General features: G+C 33.6%; 2 protein-coding genes across 2 annotated transcripts; both read left to right on the forward strand.

The window, feature by feature from the left end:
- Positions 1 to 1,720: 1,720 nt before the first annotated feature.
- Positions 1,721 to 6,241, forward strand: LOC132726162 (cyclin-L1-like; the record flags this gene model as incomplete). The annotated part of the gene is given in 6 exon segments (XM_060711431.1): positions 1,721 to 1,820; positions 2,069 to 2,173; positions 2,618 to 2,738; positions 3,049 to 3,139; positions 3,717 to 3,776; positions 4,379 to 6,241. Coding segments are annotated over 6 exon segments (871 nt in total), but the record flags the coding sequence as incomplete, so codon positions are not given.
- A 9,267-nt stretch (positions 6,242 to 15,508) lies between these two features.
- On the forward strand, positions 15,509 to 17,587 carry LOC132726163 (uncharacterized). The gene has a single exon (XM_060711432.1). The coding sequence runs from the start codon at positions 16,234 to 16,236 to the stop codon at positions 17,305 to 17,307; it is 1,074 nt and encodes a 357-aa protein (XP_060567415.1). The 5' UTR covers positions 15,509 to 16,233; the 3' UTR covers positions 17,308 to 17,587.
- Positions 17,588 to 19,672: the final 2,085 nt, after the last annotated feature.

A 19,672-nucleotide genomic window follows, 5' to 3' on the forward strand; every position in this document is an offset into this window, starting at 1 on the left:
GTTAGGCTTTTATAACAATATACATTGCCTTAAAATGTTTGCATGTCCAACTGATTAAATATTTACTGTAACTGAAATCAAACCATGTCAGAAAATATCTCTGTAGTTGAAACAGAGAAACCATACAATTTTTCCTACAAGTTTAGCCAGTGAAACCAGCAATTTGGTAATTTCCAAACACAATTTGGAGATTAAAATATTTATAAGGAATTATCTAGGCCTTGTCTCAGGTTCCAATATTTGGAGAGTCAGTGTTAGGTTCCAGTAAGCGTTGTAAGTACAAAGAATTCTTTTTGTTACATTCATGCTATCTCTATCAAAATCTTGATTGTATCATATAAACAGTGTATGATGTATAGCTTTTTGATCTGTGTTGTAAGGGTACCTAAATTATGAACTATTATTCTATGCTCATGTAATTTTGAACCATTTTCACTTTATTATATTTTTATGTATGTTAATTTTTCCACATTACTCTGTACATGCATTATTAACTTATATTTTTCCTTTTTGCCTACCCCAGATTAGGTGGGTAGCCAGCAAACTTGTCACCCCCAAATTGCCAATGTCAGAGTATCTGCCTATGTCACACCATTGCTCAACTGTGAAGCAAAAAGCCTGGGTAACGTATATACGCCAGATGAAACTAAGACAAGTGCCGAAAGTGCGAAATCCCCCAAGTGTGCCTAGAGATGTGTGGACATCAATCTTGAAAAGTGTTACGAAGGACTAACTGGAAATGGATTGGACCTTAAAAGTCGGCAAAGAATTTCTGGACTTATTCTGTGCATCAAAAGTGTTAAATTCTGGGAAATATTCTATTGAAGTCTTGATTTGGCCTGTAATTTGAGAGAACAAATTCATTTAATGATACAGTAAATGTTTTCATTCTGATAATGAATATATTTAAGTAACTTTTCACCATACAAAAAAAAAGAAAGATTGTTAAATATAAACAAGTCTTATACAAGTAGGGGGTGTGTAAGATACTGCACATGTTCAAGTGCTTTTAATTTGTCAGACCTTAGAATTTCAGATACATCCTTGGATGGCATACAGAAGTTTGTTACAAGGGTATATGGAAAGCAGAAATCAAAACATTGGTAACACAGTAGTAAGATTAGTCGGCAATGAAAAGACAAGAGTGCTTAATTGAGATAAAGAACAATTAATACTTGGTTCGCAACGGCAAAATGTGGTGACAACTTGGTGTAAATCATGATCTCTTTGTTTGGACTTGCATGTTTAATTACCTTTTGTTTTCTAGTTATTTTTGGGATTCCATCGTTTGGTTTTAACAAAACATGCACAGGTAAGCATATCTTTTCTATTTTACTTGAAATGATGACTTGGAATGACTTGGTCACACTATTCATCAGTTATGTTTCTTTGGTGATATCTGGAAAATTAACATACAAAAAAAAAAGATTTAGTGAAATTGGTTCAAAATTTTGATTTTTGAAAACTTTCTTTAATGTTTTTTGCTGAGGCAATTCCTTTATACTGTTAAATTTCATTAAAAATACTTTTTTAAAAATGTATCGAAAGTAAGTTTTGATTTCTATAGAAGTATTCTAATGCTGATTTTTGTCTTGAAGCATTTACATCAAAGAAAGCTTTCACTCTTTTGTCAATCATGTTCTTAATCTTGATCAGATTTCAGGATTCAGACAAGTTGTTAGGAATAAAGTCATGTTTTTTGTACTTTTTATATTTTCAGGAATTACATGAATGATAGTTTCCGAACAGACGTTTTTGTTCGCTACAATCCGGAGACAATTGCTTGTGCATGTATATGGTTAGCTGCTAGGCAACTTCAGGTTAGTAAATTTGCATTTGTAACTTAAGGTTAACTGTTTAGGAAAGAATGAAGCTTAGTTTTTAATGAACTTTGTAAATAACTAAGCTGAAAGAATATTCGTATAATACTTTACTATGGCAGAATGAATATGAAGAAATTTTTTCAAGATCTTAATTTTTTCAGCCTCTTAAATTAATGCTGAAGTTATTACGTAATTGTATGGTATATATATTTGTAAAATTAATCACTAAAAATTCTATGCTACAGGTACCATTGCCAAACAGTCCACCATGGTATGAGTTGTTTGGTGTGATAGTGGAAGACATACGAGAGATCTGTCTTACAATTCTAAGATTGTATGCCAGGAAAAGGGTATGTGTTCTGTTCAGTAACCAAAAAATTATTTGTACAATGGCCTAATTCTTATTATGAGGTGTAAGTTGTAAAATGTTTAATTACTACTGGCTAGTTAGTTTAAAAATATTTTTTTCAATAATCATATATTTTACATGTTATATGTATATAATTATTACATAAAATTGAAAGGGATTAGAACACAAGAAAACTTATATAGTTCTTCTACCTGCTGGCTAATTAGACTGGCTAGAAGGGTATTTTTCCCTGACCATTTGGTAATGCAGTCAAACAGCATTTTTGGGAGTGTTTGATTGGCAGTAATTAATAGACTGAAAATTAATTATCGCAAGTTAAGTTGCATAAAAATTTGAGAGGTTCTTTGCGGACACCATATAGCTGTCATATAAATTTGTTTTGTTTTTTTCATCGCCAATAAATATAACTTTAATATTATTTTAGCCAAATCCTGATGCATTGGAGAAGAAAGTGAATGCTGTGCGAACATTACAGCTTGAAGCTAAAAAGAAGGCAAAAGGACTTTTCTCAGAACGAGACACACCAAATTCTACCTCAAGGCAGAGTAAGTGTAATGTTACGTTATTGATACAACCATTTTCCATCAAGATTTACAGTACTGGTTGTTTTAAAAAAGATCCTTTGGAGACAATGTGTGGAAAGTATTTTATTGTGCCCCCACTTTAGGGGGGCAATTAGATTTACCCTTATTTCTATTCGGTATGGTCAATTTTAATTATGTATTAAAATTCCAGTCTATGCAAACTTCCATTGCTTAAATATAAATATATCTAACATGTATTAGTGTCTAATTGTCTTATTATTTGTCTTATTTTTGTAATTTTTACAGTGCAAACATGTGTATATATTTTCAGATTCGCCAAAGAATGTCAGTCCTAATCCAACCACTTTAATAGGAGAGCTCAAGAAAAGAATAAAGAAGGAAGCTGAGGAAAAACATGATGGGTAATTGCTCAATATTGTCTCCATAAGCTTAGTTAGCTTTGCTACCAGTATAGAGCCAGACAAGCATGCACATCTGTGCTGTGTTACCAGGCTTTATAATGTTTGTAGCTGGGTTTCTGTATTTTGATATTGAAATCCTTTATTGTTCAAGTAGATGGCTCCAAATTCAATGAAGGGGGCATACAATACATAAATTAAGTAGATTTGGGTGTATAATGTGTTAATAAATTTCAAATATTACATTTTATCTTTGTTAACATTAAATAACAGATATTTGTTGGCTTAAGAAGAATATGTTCTATTTAAATTGTTAAAGGTATTGAAGCTGCAGCCTTCCAGTCAAAGTGTCAAACTCCTATTTCAGGAATCATGGTCTCCAGCTTGTCCATGTTTCTACATGCTGTATCTTTATAAAGTTAATGCTGAACCATGACTGCAAATGATCATTTAATAGTTTTAAGTGGATTAAAACAATAATAATAATATGCTCTTATTATACACAGGGGCTATATTAACATTATTGTGTTATTTTTACTAGTATTTTCATTGTCAATTATCAACTTTTTACTTGTTTTAGCGATGGATCTAAGAGAAGAAAAAATGGTGTTTCCAGAAGCCGGTCTAGAAGTAGATCAAGGTATTTTGATGTTAAAAATTTTGAATATCTAACCAAATACTTTTAGCTGGACTATTTTAAGTTTATTGGTTGAGATTTTGATTGCAACTTTGCAACTATTTTACTGAATATGTAAAGATTACTGAAAATAATTCACTTGAAACTTTACTCACTATCAAAGACCTGTAACTGTCAACTAATAGTGTGACTACTCCTGGTCTAAAGTTTTTTATGCAAGTACCGTTCCTTCAATCATACAATCAGTAAAAATCACCAAAGGTATTTGTGTGAAATTTTAAACTGATATATTTATATTAAAAAGTGGTCATTGTCACTAAATAGATATAAACAAAACTTGTAAAAAACTTACTGTCTTTGCTTTTCGGTCCGAATTTGGAAGAAACATTTATTTTTTTGTATGTGAGAAAATTATCGTAATGTTTAAAAGGTAAATTTGACAAATGGCCACTCTTACTATAAATCGTAAGTGCAGTGTATTAGATTAACAGTTCAGATTATGATTTCATATTTAATTTAAAACTAAATTGAAAAATTATAAGAAATTGCTACATGATCTTAATCAAATAAGTAAGAAAAATTCACTATGTTATCTACGTTTTAAGGTCATCAAGATCAAGTAGAAGTTACAGCCCAGCACAAAAGAAACGAAAGCGAAGGAGTCTCACACCAAGAAAATCTAAAAAAGAGAAGTACTCGCCAGATAGAAGGAGCGGCAAGGATCTTCACAAGTCTCGCAAGCGAAAACATCGATCTCGTAGCCGGAGTTATTCATACAGTCCATCCCCTGATTATAAATCTAGTCACAAGAAAAGATCGAAAGATAAAGATCGCGATTATAAAGACAACAGAGATTATAAAGAAAATAAAGACAGATATTATTCTCCAGATCGACATTCTCGGAAACATCGGAACGGTCACCACTCGAGTCCGTCTCGAGACCGCAGTGATAAGTATGATAAATATGACAAGTACGATAAGGTCCTGTATCGAAGATGATGTTAGTTACATTCTAGTGTCTTAAAAACATTGTGATATGTGCCAGTGTGTGATGGAAAATCTAGTTTTAAGGGTTACTGGATATTTGGTCTTTGCACCATACTGTAATGTCCGCAATACAATCAGATATTTGCAAGAAATGAATTGGTATGAGAATAATAAAGATAAGTATTAAAAGTTGAGAAGAAAAAATGTGAAGCTTCTTGAGTATAGAAACTTTCCTATAACTTGTTTTTCTCTGAATAATGTACAGCATTGGAAAAATGATATAAAATTAGATTTCTTTTCTTTCTAATTTTCTTAATTGTTTTGTGGAAGATAAAAAATGTTTGTAGAATGTTATTTGTAAGAAGAAAAGTGCTCTCAGGGTTCATCTTACATCTATGATTATCATTTGAAGTGCAATTATTATCTTTTATTTTGTTTCCATGGTACCAAATTGAAACTATTTCACAGTGTTTTATTTTTTACAGATTTTTGTGTATTATTGTCACTTTTAAGCAGTAGTGACTGAGTGAATCATATACATCTTTGAAAGAAAAGACTTTAAGCTAAGCAGAAGTTTTGTATACAGTAAAAATATTATATTACGTTTTGTTTACATTTAAAAGTGTATTTATGCAAGTTTAAAAAATAGATAATTCAACATATTGAAAGGAAAAATTTTATTCTTATCCAATTGGAATTAAAATAGTTATATCACAGCTATGGCTGGAGATAGAATATTGTGTAAAAGTCAATGCCACAGTTATCTAGTGACTTAATCTTTGGGTGCTGGTAAAGTGACTTTTCCCTGGTCAAATATCTAATATATTGATGGTCAATAACGTCTATACATCACAGCTTATCTTTAAATTGTACTGTTTATTGAATAATCATTTCAAGTCGGGATTTTTCTACCAGTCAAGCAAAATTAATGTGACCGAGAAATTTGAAGAGAAAAAAGAAATGTAGTATCATTTAAAATATAAAGCTTTGATTTCTTCACACTGTTTAAAGTTTTTGAATTTTGAACTACTTAACTTTTTTCATCATGGACTAAAAAATTTTAACCAAGCTTGAAATTTAAAAGCAGTGAATAATTTACGTTTATAAATAAAAGGTGTTGAGTAAAGCAGCTGGAGTTTATATATTTTTTACTTTTATTGTATGAAAAATTAGTTTCTTGGCTGAAATTCAGCCTTTGTAGTTTTCAATTCATGGTAATTTTTTTCTTTTTGTTTATTCAGGGTTTAAATGTTATCTTCAAAACAGCGGATGTGTTGTCTTATTTGAACTGTACATTACATGATTTTAGTTTGTATAAAGTAGATGCCTAGAAGGTTAATTTAAGTATCATGAAACGCATTAAAATGCTGATTTGTTCATATTTCACATATTTTGTACATAGATCTGAGACATGTATATTGTGTACATACAAAATAAAATTTACAAGAAAGAATGAAAAATAATAAAAAAAAAATATGTAATGAAGTTTTGTTTATTTGTTTTGTTTGTTCAAAGTTTTAAAATAATGTGAGTTGTATCTTGCAGTGCTGAAGATATTCTTGTTTACTCTGAGATTGAACATAATATTGTTTAAATGAATCATAACCGGTTAGTATAGAATTACTGGTAAAAGTACTTGATACTGTGGTTCGAGGGGTTAGAGTCGATGACTTCTAATCCAGTTACCTCTCTGGCATGGGTTCGATCCCCAGGAGATGCTTTGGTAGTTTAGCACGGAGGAAGGTAGTCAAGTACTGGTGTAACTCTCCAGGAACGATGGTAAGGAAACTACCCGCCTATATGACTGAAATTGTTGGGGAAAAGGCGTAAAATGAAACAAACTAACCAACTTTATGCATCTTCCCAATTTTTAGCATTGAAAATGTCTGTTCATTGCTACTGCTCACAAACGATACGCAAACAAAATCATATGTTCTCCTGTGTACACCCAGTTTAAAAAAATACTATTATCCCAGCATAACAGTTTTGAGAACCAGTCAGTTAGCACTGATGGTCAGTTTACATAAAACTGAAAGCACCGTTGGTCAGTTCACATAACTGAAAGCATTGTTGGTCAGTTCACATAAAACTGAAAGCACTAGTGGTCAGTAAAACTGAAAGCATGTTGGTCAGTTCACATAACTGAAAGCACTGTTGGTCAGTTCACATAACTGAAAGCACTGTTGGTCATTCACATAAAACTGAAAGCACTGTTGGTCAGTTCACATAAAACTGAAAGCATGTTGGTCAGTTCACATAAAACTAAAAGCACTGTTGGTCAGTTCACATAAAACTGAAAGCGCTGTTGGTCAGTTCACATAAAACTGAAAGCGCTGTTGGTCAGTTCACATAAAACTGAAAGCATTGTTGGTCAGTTCACATAAAACTGAAAGCACTGTTGGTCAGTTCACATAAAACTGAAAGCGCTGTTGGTCAGTTCACATAAAACTGAAAGCGCTGTTGGTCAGTTCACATAAAACTGAAAGCATTGTTGGTCAGTTCACATAAAACTAAAAGCACTGTTGGTCAGTTCACATAAAACTGAAAGCGCTGTTGGTCAGTTCACATAAAACTGAAAGCGCTGTTGGTCAGTTCACATAAAACTGAAAGCGCTGTTGGTCAGTTCACATAAAACTGAAAGCGCTGTTGGTCAGTTCACATAAAACTAAAAGCATTGTTGGTCAGTTCACATAAAACTGAAAGCATTGTTGGTCAGTTCACATAAAACTGAAAGCGCTGTTGGTCAGTTCACATAAAACTGAAAGCATTGTTGGTCAGTTCACATAAAACTGAAAGCACTGTTGGTCAGTTCACATAAAACTTAAAGCACTGTTGGTCAGTTCACATAAAACTGAAAGCGCTGTTGGTCAGTTCACATAAAACTAAAAGCACTGTTGGTCAGTTCACAGAAAACTGAAAGCACTGTTGGTCAGTTCACATAAAACTGAAAGCGCTGTTGGTCAGTTCACATAAAACTGAAAGCGCTGTTGGTCAGTTCACATAAAACTGAAAGCATTGTTGGTCAGTTCACATAAAACTGAAAGCACTGTTGGTCAGTTCACATAAAACTAAAAGCACTGTTGGTCAGTTCACATAAAACTGAAAGCACTGTTGGTCAGTTCACATAAAACTGAAAGCATTGTTGGTCAGTTCACATAAAACTGAAAGCACTGTTGGTCAGTTCACATAAAACTGAAAGTACTGTTGATGATAATTGATCAGTCTTGAAGTTTTTGAGCATCCAACAAGGCAGCTACTATAGTCTGTCCCATCAAATTTGAACATTCCATTTTTTATTTAATATAATAGTAAAATCATTTAAATTAATGTCATGTTAACCCTGACATCAATATCTCTAGGCATGTTTTTCATTTTTTTCATAAAGTCAGTAATATGGTCAAAATGTTAAAATTATATTTTTCCCGTTGAATTACGTTGTAACCTGACGTGACGTCCATTTCAAAATGGCGGCGCCCATATAGACGTCATTTAGGGTTCGTCTCACAATTAGCGTGAAATGTACTCGGTAATTATAAAAAAATATTATTCTTATTTACTTACTGATCAATAGCTAAATGTTATCATTAAAATGAAAAATGACAACAAAGTTGGTGTCAAAAAGGCAATTTTACTAGCAAACCATTATTTAAAATAATCAAAATAATTTGAAGTGAAAATATCAGTAAGCTTTATAAATTCTAACACACAAAGATTTAATTAATTACCATGATATACTGTCGTATTTTATATTTTTTAAGAGAAAAAGAACAATGAAGTGATTTGATTAGATAGCTTTTCAATCAAGCGCGTATCTTGAATACCGCAACGCGTCGTAGGGGAGCGGGAACACTAGCTAGAAGACTAAAAAATGGTTCTTCGCTAAATAATGTTTAATTTACATAATTCTGTAGTTGTCTGAATTCTGTCCATAAGTGTGTATCACGTCTATTCAAAAATAAATAAATTGACCAGGTTCGATGGGATACAAAAATATGTTACCCTTCTTATTTCGGGTGCGATGTCACGAATGCGCTAAAACTTTCCGTAGGTTTCAACTTTCACAAGAAATCGCCAACAAATACTACATTATCATGCAAATCTTTCAAAAAATATAAAGAAAGGAAAACTGATTCACTATACGTTCAGCATTGGTTTGCTTGTTACCACAGTGTCTACTTTAACTAACTCCCTCGCTAACGAGAGAACACAGACTCGCGGTCGAGGAAAATGTAAATTATAAGAATATAATATCATGCTTTCTAGTTTAAGCAATGATCATGCTTTCTAGTTTAAGCAATCAAACGTAGGCCTACACAATGTATACACTTTAAGCTCGTAAATACAGAATAAACTTTCCGTCTCACAATTCAACAAAATGTCAAGAAATACCGGCAGTGATTTGATATTATTAAGAGTAAAGTTCAATAAGACTAGTGACAATAAGTGTTTTTTGTAGACTCAAAGTGTTACATATAATTATTTTGTTAATATGAAGGGTAGATCCAGTCAAAGAGAAACACCGAGTGACGTTCTCAATAATTTTAGCCTTCCTAAAATTTGAAAATATTCAGTGAAAAAACAATAGATCTAGCATATTTTTCGCGGGAGAAAAAATACCGCGTATTGTATATTTTGTAGCTAAAAGAGTAGGATTTACAGAAGTCTTGAATAACGAGATAATATGTAGGGAAATTATTCCTGAGAAATATATAAAATAGTTTAAAAACATAAAATCAAAACGAATGTTATATGTAATTATGGAAGAAGTATTGTACTGTTGTAGATTCATGTCATTAAGACTAGTGTGTTTAAAATTATTTTTAGATCTAAATGTTATCAAAAGTTTTATATTATTAATAATTTATATGAATTGAAGGTATACGTTTTACAGTTTCAAAATCTGGGTATACAAGAATTATTTTAAATGCCATCAAGATAAATTTATATCAACGCTTAAAATTATCTTTTTGAGGTTACATATGCCTAACCGCCCTCTGTCAATGCCGCAACTGGAATCATCCATTAAAAGCGCGAGACATTTTTGTTACGTCATATATTTCGTAAATTGTTGTTGACGTAATAAAGTTGTTTTTTTTCGTCAGGAATCCATAAGCATTGTGATGTTGACAACTAAAATTGATGGGCCGTTCTTGAATTATGGATTTGGAACATGCTGAATTATGATGTGTTTCATTTACATATTTCATTTGCTAACCCAGATAACTCCCCAATTGAACAATGTTTTAATAATGAGACGGATTGCCAGTTTAAAAAATCTGGATCATCAAAAGTGTAGGAGTCATGTCATTCAGGATTTTTGAAGTAAAAACTTGGGATCTACGGAACTGGATAGAAACCGGCAATGAAGGAATCTTCAGAATGTGAATTTGTCGTGACGTTTATAAAGTTCATAGGGATTCTATTCAGCTTAAAAGTAAGTGCAATTTCTAGATCTACTCCAAGTGACTCGGTGTTCTTGTTGCTTATTTTTAATTTTTTAAAGTTTTCCATCATGCATTGCAACTAAACTGTTACATCGTGTAGATCCAGCTTTGTAAAATAATCATGAAACGACCCCGAGAACCTCATGTATATTTTAGAAACATGACACGTGCTTTCTCCCGTTCATCTTCAAATGAAGAGTACTTCGGCAATGGCTACGGAAAATAAACAACAGAGATTTACCATAGAGAAATCAAAATTTGCTTTCACAAGAAAAGTAGACACTTTAGAGTAAAATCATGAAAAATCTCGAGGGTGACTTTTTTTTAGTTTACAAAAAAGTTTTATTTTTTATTCAACGTCGTTTTTTTAATTCATACCAGGCAAAAGTTCATTTCCATTTTTAATGGGACAGACTATAGTACAATGTTTATATTGATACAGATAAAACTACGCTCACTGCTAGGAAAATCCTTAACATAGTCATGTCTTGCAATCATGAAGAACAAGGTTAGTGAACGTGGCAAAATGTGGTTTTCATGTGGACATTGAATTTTCTTAAATCACTTAAAACAAGAACATTTCAGTAAAGAAGAGACAAAACTAGATGTGAGGAAAAAATCCTACAAAACTCTGGAAGTGAGGAAAAAAAATCCTGAAGATATTGAAGATTGAAAAATATGACAAACTATTACAAAGTTAACAAATCCTTACATACATGTATTTATGTATTGTCCAAGATCTGGGTTAAAATCACAGGATAGGTCGAACTCGTTAGGGAACAAAGGGAAAACAACACATGATTTGAATGAAAATCGGGCATTTATTGAAAATGACATAAACTAGCATTATTTATACTAAATACACAAATAGATTTAATAAAAGATTCCCGAAAGGAACTAACTGGGGGGCAAAAACCGCCCTTACTAAGGATCAAGATGTAATAACATATGTATAAATTTAAAATATACACCAACTTAAACAACCAGTAAAGATCTACATTTTCCTGTAGAATGCGAACTAAACATTATATACTAGTAATTGTTCTTTAGTGTACTGCACATTACAATGTTCAGCCCTTTTCACCAACAAAGAGGGTCATTAGGGCCTTCGATCGTTGACCTACGTTACATTTTTTATAGCAAATGTCGCAAGTAACAAGGTCACATTGGGTTGTCATTTTTTACCCAAGCTGCACATTTTCTTAAATGTGTCCGCTAGGAATAACTACATTGAACAATGGTTTATGTCTCTTGTGAAGGACCACACAGCAAAACACCAAAATTCCACACAAAAAGACTTAATGTGTTTTCCTAGATAAGTCTACATAAACCAGGAGACCCCAAGGACAGGGTCAATTTTGACCCCGGTGGAATGACTTGAAATGTATATGCAAAATAGCTTAGTTTTCCACACGAGGATTAAAATGTGTTTTCAGAAGTCTATAAAATCTTAGAGACACAGAAGTGCGGCAGTCATGATTTATAAAATTCATGTCGAGGACCACAAGTCAAGGTTAGGGTTAGGGTATCAAAACACTTGGCATTGCAGTTTCACAAAAGACACAAATTTATTTTCCTAAGCTAACCCCAAGGATTTACATAACTTTTGTTAAGGACCACAAGGTGATGCTACATGCCAAATACCTAAGTGATCCCAGGGGCATGATTTAAGTAATTTTTGTAGAGGACCACAATACGATTCTACAGGCTTAATATCTAAGCTCAGTGTATTGCAATTTTACAAAAGAAATAAGAAATTAAATAAACAGAAATAAAAGAAATTAAATACTAGTAAACAGAATATAAGAAATTTAGTAATAGAGAATAAATCAATTTAAATGCATTTACTTACACGATTATGTCTATAAATCAAGTGACCACAGGGGCGGGTCAAATTTTGACCCTCAGATGCACATGCTTTATTTCCTAGCCAGAGGCGGACTAAATCCTCCCCTAAACACCCATCGAATCTCTACAGTATATTCCAGTAATGGTGCACGCGAACGATTCTGAGAATCGTTATGATTCATATAGCTGTATTGCTTTGAAAATTGTAAATGTATCTCTATATCTATAATTATTGGTTTGTACTAGGTCAGTTGAGGCCTTTACACGTGCAATATATACAGAACAACTTTGTTGACTTTAGTGGGTTGAAAGATACATTTGTATTTAATTGTTTTTACTAAAACAATAAATATATGAGCAACGTCATGACAAAACCAACAAAGTGGGTTAGCTACCAGCATGGATCCAGACCAGCCTGCGCATCCGCGCAGTCTGATCAGGATCCATGCTGTTCCCTCACCAACTCTATTACAAGTGGAGAAACTGATAGCGAACAGCATGGATCCTGATCATGCGCAGTCTGGTCTGGATCCATGCTGGTCGCAAACCCATTATGTTGGTTTTGTCATGACGCGGCTCATATATTATTATTATAGCAGACGGCAGAAACACGTGACTGCATACATGTAAATGCACTGCTACAGGACTGAGAACTAAAATGGAGGAAATACGTCAAAATATCAAGTGTAAAGATTACATTGCAGTTTTATATGGATTTAATTATATAGGTAGAAAAACGGAACCTTTCACACGAGAAAGACTTCGTCTCCTACATCAAAAGATTTACAGATTGTTAGCAGGTCTCCCACGTTGTCATGCGAAGTGCAGCTCTCTTCATAAGTTGAAACTGAACAAGTATGTAAATCTAGTTCTTATTTTGTATAGACACATCATGTGTATTTTTTGCTCATTATCTTCTTCTTAATCTGCCTCTTCTTTTTTATAATGCATTTGTATTTTGCTCGCTCTGGGGCAATGTCGTACATGTATGTTTTTATTATCGCTGAATGTACATAATTACTAATAACTCAATTTACAATTTGCACACTTGGTTCAAGCGAGAGAATTGACTGCAAACTTGACAAAATGGCTACCGAATCATGAAAATTTATATCGCCCTGCACGAATTTTATCCTGGTAATTGGGTTTGTGTGTTATTTTAATTTTATTTAAATATGTCCATTCCTTAAGACAATGTTTATGACACACTCGGTTTTAGGTTTCAGCTTCCTAGCTTCTGATTTGACGAAGTTATTTAAGAGTGCATGTTTTAAGATTTGAAAATTAAATCACTTTTCTGGTCGAGTTTAGAACCATATATTTCTACAATGAGAAAAAAATTAAAATTCGATCCAATTTAGTAAGTAGGGATAAAAGGTGGCTACAATTATGAGGCCTCAAAACTTAAAGGCAGCCCCTCAGCCACATATGGTCAAGGTGGGGTGTCAACTCAAGCATGAAATGGCATACCACTTACTGCATTCAATTTTGCAATTAATTATCCTAGTGCCATTCCTGTTGCTTTTGACAACAACTTAGCAGTCACTTTATAATTTAAAGAATTATTCGATTCAGACCATATTTTATGTATACTTTTTACATTATTCAGAACAGTTTGAACAGTTTATTAGTCCCCTACCGGTTTAACCGGAGGGGACTTTAGGTTTACCCTCCGTCCGTCTGTCTGTCTGTCCGTCTGTCTGTCTGTCAGTCCGTCCGTCCACAAAACTGGATCCCGCGATAACGCAAAAAGTACTGAAAATATTTTTATGAAACTTGATATATGGATAAATGGCAGTATGGAGATTATGCACGCCTTTTTTTCTTTCTATGTTGAAAATTCTGGTTGCTATGGCAACAAATAGTCTGAAAATATGTCAAATTTAACACATAAACTGGATCCAGTGATAACTCAAAAAGTACTGAAAATATTTTTATGAAACTTGTAATATGGGTAGATGGCAGTCTGGAGATTATGCACATCTTTTTCCTTTTCTTCCTATGTTGAAAATTCTGGTTGCTATGGCCTGAATTTCAAGATTTCTGATTTAAATTTTTCAGCTTTTTCACTATAAGTTCTTTATTTCTTAAGGTGTTTACTTCAAACTTTAAATATAAGTTTCTGGTCATCAACCACATTATATGTGACAAGGTTTACAACTCTAGCACAAAAATTATCAGTATTACCTCCCTTGAACTTAGAATTTTTATGAAAAAAATGTCTTTTTTAAATAGCTTCTTTATTTCCTAATGTATCTACTTCAAACTTCATATATATGTTTCTTATTATCACTCAACATTTTTGAGAAGGTTAAATACTCTAGCAAGACTATTAGCAGAATTATGTTCCCCTTGAACTTAGATTTTTTCGAGAAATTGGTATTTTTCAGTCCAACGTCTTCATTTCTTATAGGATTTACTTTAAAATCCCACATCGTAATAATATGACAAGGTTGTATTTAAACATAATTTCCTTACTAGGAAGAGAAACTTAACACATTATACTGTGATATAGACAAACTTAGAACTCAAAAGATTTAAGTTCATTCATGTCATTCATTCACTAGTAAAATTGAATGGCCAATGACCCATCAGAATGTTGCTGGGGTTCTAACCGGTAGGGGACTTATGGATTGCTTGCAATACTATGATAATTGCTTGTTGAAAATGCTGGGTCTCTTAGAGGCATCAGTCACATATACAATAATATAAAATAATATCAGGTCTCGACACTAACCTTTTCAGCAGGTGGTATGCCGGACCACTGGATCCAAAATTCAGGTGGTCCTTTCTGAACACAGGTGGTCCATCTTTTTTTTTACTAATTTGTTTTTAAGGAAACTTCAGATTTAGAAGAACTTCACTTAAAATTGGTAACAGAGACATATTTATAATTAGATCTGTAACAATTGAAGAAAACATGTATTTTTTTTCTAATTTCAATCTTAGATCAGTATGGTGGCATATTTCTGCCACCAGATAACCTGATACCAAACTAGTTAATTAAGAGGTTAACTAGTTACGTAACTAGTTAACCTGATAAATAACTAGTTAATTAAGAGGTTAACTAGTTACGTAACTAGTTAATTTTTTCAATAAAGAAAAGATCATAACGGGAAATAAATGCATGTTAGTGCCTGCAACTGCCATCCCTTATTGTCAGCTTAATATTAAGAGGTTAACTAGTTACGTAACTAGTTAACCTGATAATTAACTAGTTAATTATTAGGTTAACTAGTTAGATATTTTCGTAACTAGTTAACCTGATAATTAACTAGTTAATTAAGAGGTTAACTAGTTACAAAAATACCTAACTAGTTAACCTAATAATTAACTAGTTAATTATCAGGTTAACTAGTTACGTAACTAGTTAACCTCTTAATTAACTAGTTATTTATCAGGTTAACTAGTTAGGTATTTTCGTAACTAGTTAACCTCTTAATTAACTAGTTAATTATCAGGTTAACTAGTTACGAAAATGCCTAACTAGTTAACCTAATAATTAACTTGTTAATTATCAGGTTAACTAGTTACGTAACTAGTTAACCTGTTATCACTTATCTATAAATAGCATTGTTTTGCTCCATTGCATTGATACAAAGTCCCACTTAAGTCATTGCAGACATTAAAAGGGAATACATTTGTGTTTGGAGGCGAAATAGAGGTAAATATTTTTAATTTTAACAAATATATAATGATTCTAATGTTTGATATTGATAAAATACATTTACAATAAATATTATCTATAGTACAGTCACAAGTTTATTTTCACTCATAGGATGCTTTGTGAATACGGTTCCTGGTACAGTATAACTGCGATCCCTCGGGGTCGCAGGAGACCGAGCCTAAACTACGAGGGAACCGATGTTTCGAACGACCCGATTTTCAATTCTCCGGTCTGTTAAGAAATATATTGAAGTATATATAGTATGTTAAAAATATTCCTGACTGTACACCATTTAAAACATATTTACTACATATGTTCATCTGTATAACCGCCTCCGTGGTCGAGGGGTAAGAGTCGATGACTTCTAATTCAGTAACCTCTCTGGCATAGGTTCGAACCCTGAGAGATGTTTTGGTAGTTTAGCGCCGAGGAAGGTAGTCTAGTACTGGTGTAACACTCCAGGAACAATGGTTAGGATATTACCCGCCTAAATGACTGAAATACTGTTGGGAAAATGCGTAAAATGAAACAAACAAACAAACAAACTTGTTCATCTGTATGTCCGCATTCCCCCCTGCCTATCTGTATTTTATTTTTTACTCAGATGCAAGCTGATGCTATTACCAGGGAGGAGAGGGTTGCTTTGTACTATCACAGGGGATTCACAATCAAGGAGATTGTTGGTTTTATGACCTTACAACACGACACTATATTGAGTGAACGAACAGTACATAGGATTTTGAGAAGCCAGGGACTATACAGGCGTCAAAACCAAAGCGGGTTACCAGATGTTGTTGAGGCAATTTTACTGGAACTTTCCGGAACCGGACAGAATGCTGGATATCGTCAAATGAGACAGAGGCTTTTGGTACATCATGGTATAGTCGCAACTTGTGAAACTGTGAGGCTTGCACTTAGTGTAATAGACCCAAGTGGTGTAATGCTTAGACAGTCTAAAACACTCAGACGTCGTGTTTATAGAAATGCTGGCCCTAACTTTGCTATACATTTCGATGGATGGGATAAGTTAAAACCTTACGGCGTGTCAGTGCATGGTGGTATTGACGGGTTTTCCCGACGACTGTTGTGGTTGAAATGTTGTAACTCAAACAAAAAGCCTCAGTATATTGGTCATTTTTATTTGGAGTATGTTGAAGAAATTCAAGGCTTGCCACTGCGCGTGTACGCTGATCGAGGTACAGAAAATGTTATTGTCCGTGATATACAACATGCTTTGCATTTCATGGACCCGCATCAGTATTTGGGATATAGCAATTTTGTGTATGTGTCGTCCACCAGGAATGTAAGGATAGAACGATTTTGGAGGACATTACGGGACATGTGTGGAAACACGTGGATGAATTTTTTTAAGGATATGTGTGACATGGGGATCCTAGATACCACGGATAACCTTCACCTGGAATGTGTTAGATATTGCTATTTTACTCTAATAAGAAAAGATCTCAATGATGTAATGAGTGTGTGGAACTCACATCGGGTTAGGCAATGTCGTTTTGCTGAAAGTCCAGCTGGCAAACCGGACGTTTTGTTTTACCAGCCGGAACTGTACGGTGCTAGTGATTTTTAAAGTTCCATTGGCAAATGGTTTGCAAGAAGTCAGAGAAAGGTTTTGTGAGAATCCATCCCAGAATGGTGCATCAGAAGAATTTTTAATTTTAGCCAGGAACGTATTGACAGAGTTCGATATGGAGTACCCTGCTAGAAACAGACTTGAAGCCACGGAAATGTTCATTGCAATAACTGCTTATGCTGACTGCTTGTAAAAATGAAAAAGTTTGTAAAGTAGAAAAAGTACTGTATACTGTTGATCTGGAACGATTCTCTATATAATTAAAGAGTTGTCTGTGTGTGTTGTTTGTCATTTAACAGTGTGTACATAGGAAGAATTAAAAGAAATAGTAGATCCAATCCAATTTCCAACTAGCTCGACGATGTGTACGCTGTTCATTGGTGATCACGGATGAACAGCGTACACAATCATGCCAAGAAATACCAGCCAATTTTTCCACTACACATTAACCCCTAATTGACCGAAAAGCTAAGGTCAATTTCTCATGTTATCATGTCTTGGGAATTGCTGCATTTTGGTTTTGAAGAATGTATTAAATTTTGCCAATAAAAACTTGAGGAAGTATTAAAGGGACTGTGCCAAAGATTGGCACCAAACAAAGTTTTTTTCTGTAACGAATCTCAGGACAATTATCCAATAGAATGGTTAGTTACGCTTTGATATCATAAATGTAATGAAAAATTATGTGTCGGATACCGGGTTCGAACCCGCATCGCCAAAAATTGTAGGGGCCAGCGTCTCACTCACTGCACTACAATTAAAGGCATATCCTAATTAGGTGAGATAAATAAGCTATACACATACCTCGGTAATATCACGTGATAATACCGACTAGCCAATCACGCATAGGGAATGAATTCTACCTGGGCCTTTTAATGGAAAAAAATACGATAAAATAAGTGTAATACATAATACTTCAATTGTGTTTACTTCATAATGAACACACCATATTCTTGAGCATTGTGAATTAATTTTCGTATAATAGATGCATCTGGCATTGTACGTCTTAATACCGTAATCGGTGAAAGAACATACCCCCCCCCCCCCACCACACGTCCCGATCGTGTCTGTAAAAAAGTATATAACCCCCGAACAAAAAGAGACTATGTACTATTGAAGTTCAAATAAATATGTGAGGTGAGCATGTTTAGTCATTTAATGCGCGCACTTCAAGTCTGAGTAATACAGCTGGTAGTGCTGCATTTGTTGCTGTCACACACCACTACTGTTTCTGCTGTAAACACTGTCACTACCACCGACGCCAACACCACCACCACCGGTATTGTGATGAACCACTGACGCTGCTGTGGATATTGTTGTTGTTGCCACTTCTGCAGTTTCAGCTATTACACCAACTACTTTCTATCCAAAAACCACTTGTACTGCTGTTGATCTCGCGATAATCCACTATATATAGATGTGGATAAAGGGGCTACGTTTTAGTATCAATGCGAAGACCCTTCATGTATTTATTTATAATGATGAGGCACGAAGTAAAACAACCTTTATTTCCTCAGATTTTTGACAATTCCCAAAATAAAGACTCTCCGTTATCATTTTATTTCGTGCACATGAGTCACAATATTAGTTTAAACATTTAATTTTACAACGATTGAGATAAAAAAAAACACATATTAATTACTGTTGTTGGCACAATATTAGGCGAAAGTATGATCTTGTTTGGTGGTGGAAGTCGGAAAACGCAGTGATAAACCAAATGTCCGGCCCCATCCCAAACTCACATGCGCCCACGCCAGGATTCGAACATGAGAAGCGAGCGCGCTTACCAGTGCGCTTACCAGACAACCTACCCGGAAGTGATAAAGTGTGATCCGTGGGCAATTTTTTTCTAAAGAATATTGACTTGGTCGTAATTTTATTTGGGTTAAAATAAATCCTTACGCAAGCCAAACCCCGATAGCATCTTAAACAACTTTGTCGAATCTAAGCTAAAGGCGCTATTTTATTACATTTAGATGTCGCGGAGTTAATAAATATAGTAAGTTACATTTGTACTTGATGTTTTCAATCTTAAATGTAATGTTGTCAAAAACTTTTTAATTTAAAAAAAATACATCAAAGATTTAATACTCAATTAATTTTAAAACTTTAAATAACATGGCACCGACTTATATGACAGAACTGATGACTTTATCCGACAACAAAATATAACTTAAGATCTAGGTCACGAAAACATATTGTATTATGGACAAGTTAATATTTATTGTAAACACGCAGAAGAAAAAAGATTTACATTACATTTTGTGCGAGACCTTGAAATGTGTATGTAGATATTTAAGCGGACACATTCAGCTTATCATATAATTGTCTACGTTAGACAAAAATGAAGTGTGTAAAAACA

This window comes from Ruditapes philippinarum, unplaced genomic scaffold (assembly GCF_026571515.1).
Source record: "Ruditapes philippinarum isolate M1 unplaced genomic scaffold, ASM2657151v2 ctg15785_1_1_1_1, whole genome shotgun sequence".
Lineage (NCBI taxonomy): Eukaryota > Metazoa > Mollusca > Bivalvia > Venerida > Veneridae > Ruditapes > Ruditapes philippinarum.

What these genes read in the sequence shown, in the direction of transcription:
- LOC132726163 (XM_060711432.1), top strand. Translation starts at nt 16,234, where the DNA reads ATGCGTAAAATGAAACAAACAAACAAACAAACTTGTTCATCTGTATGT.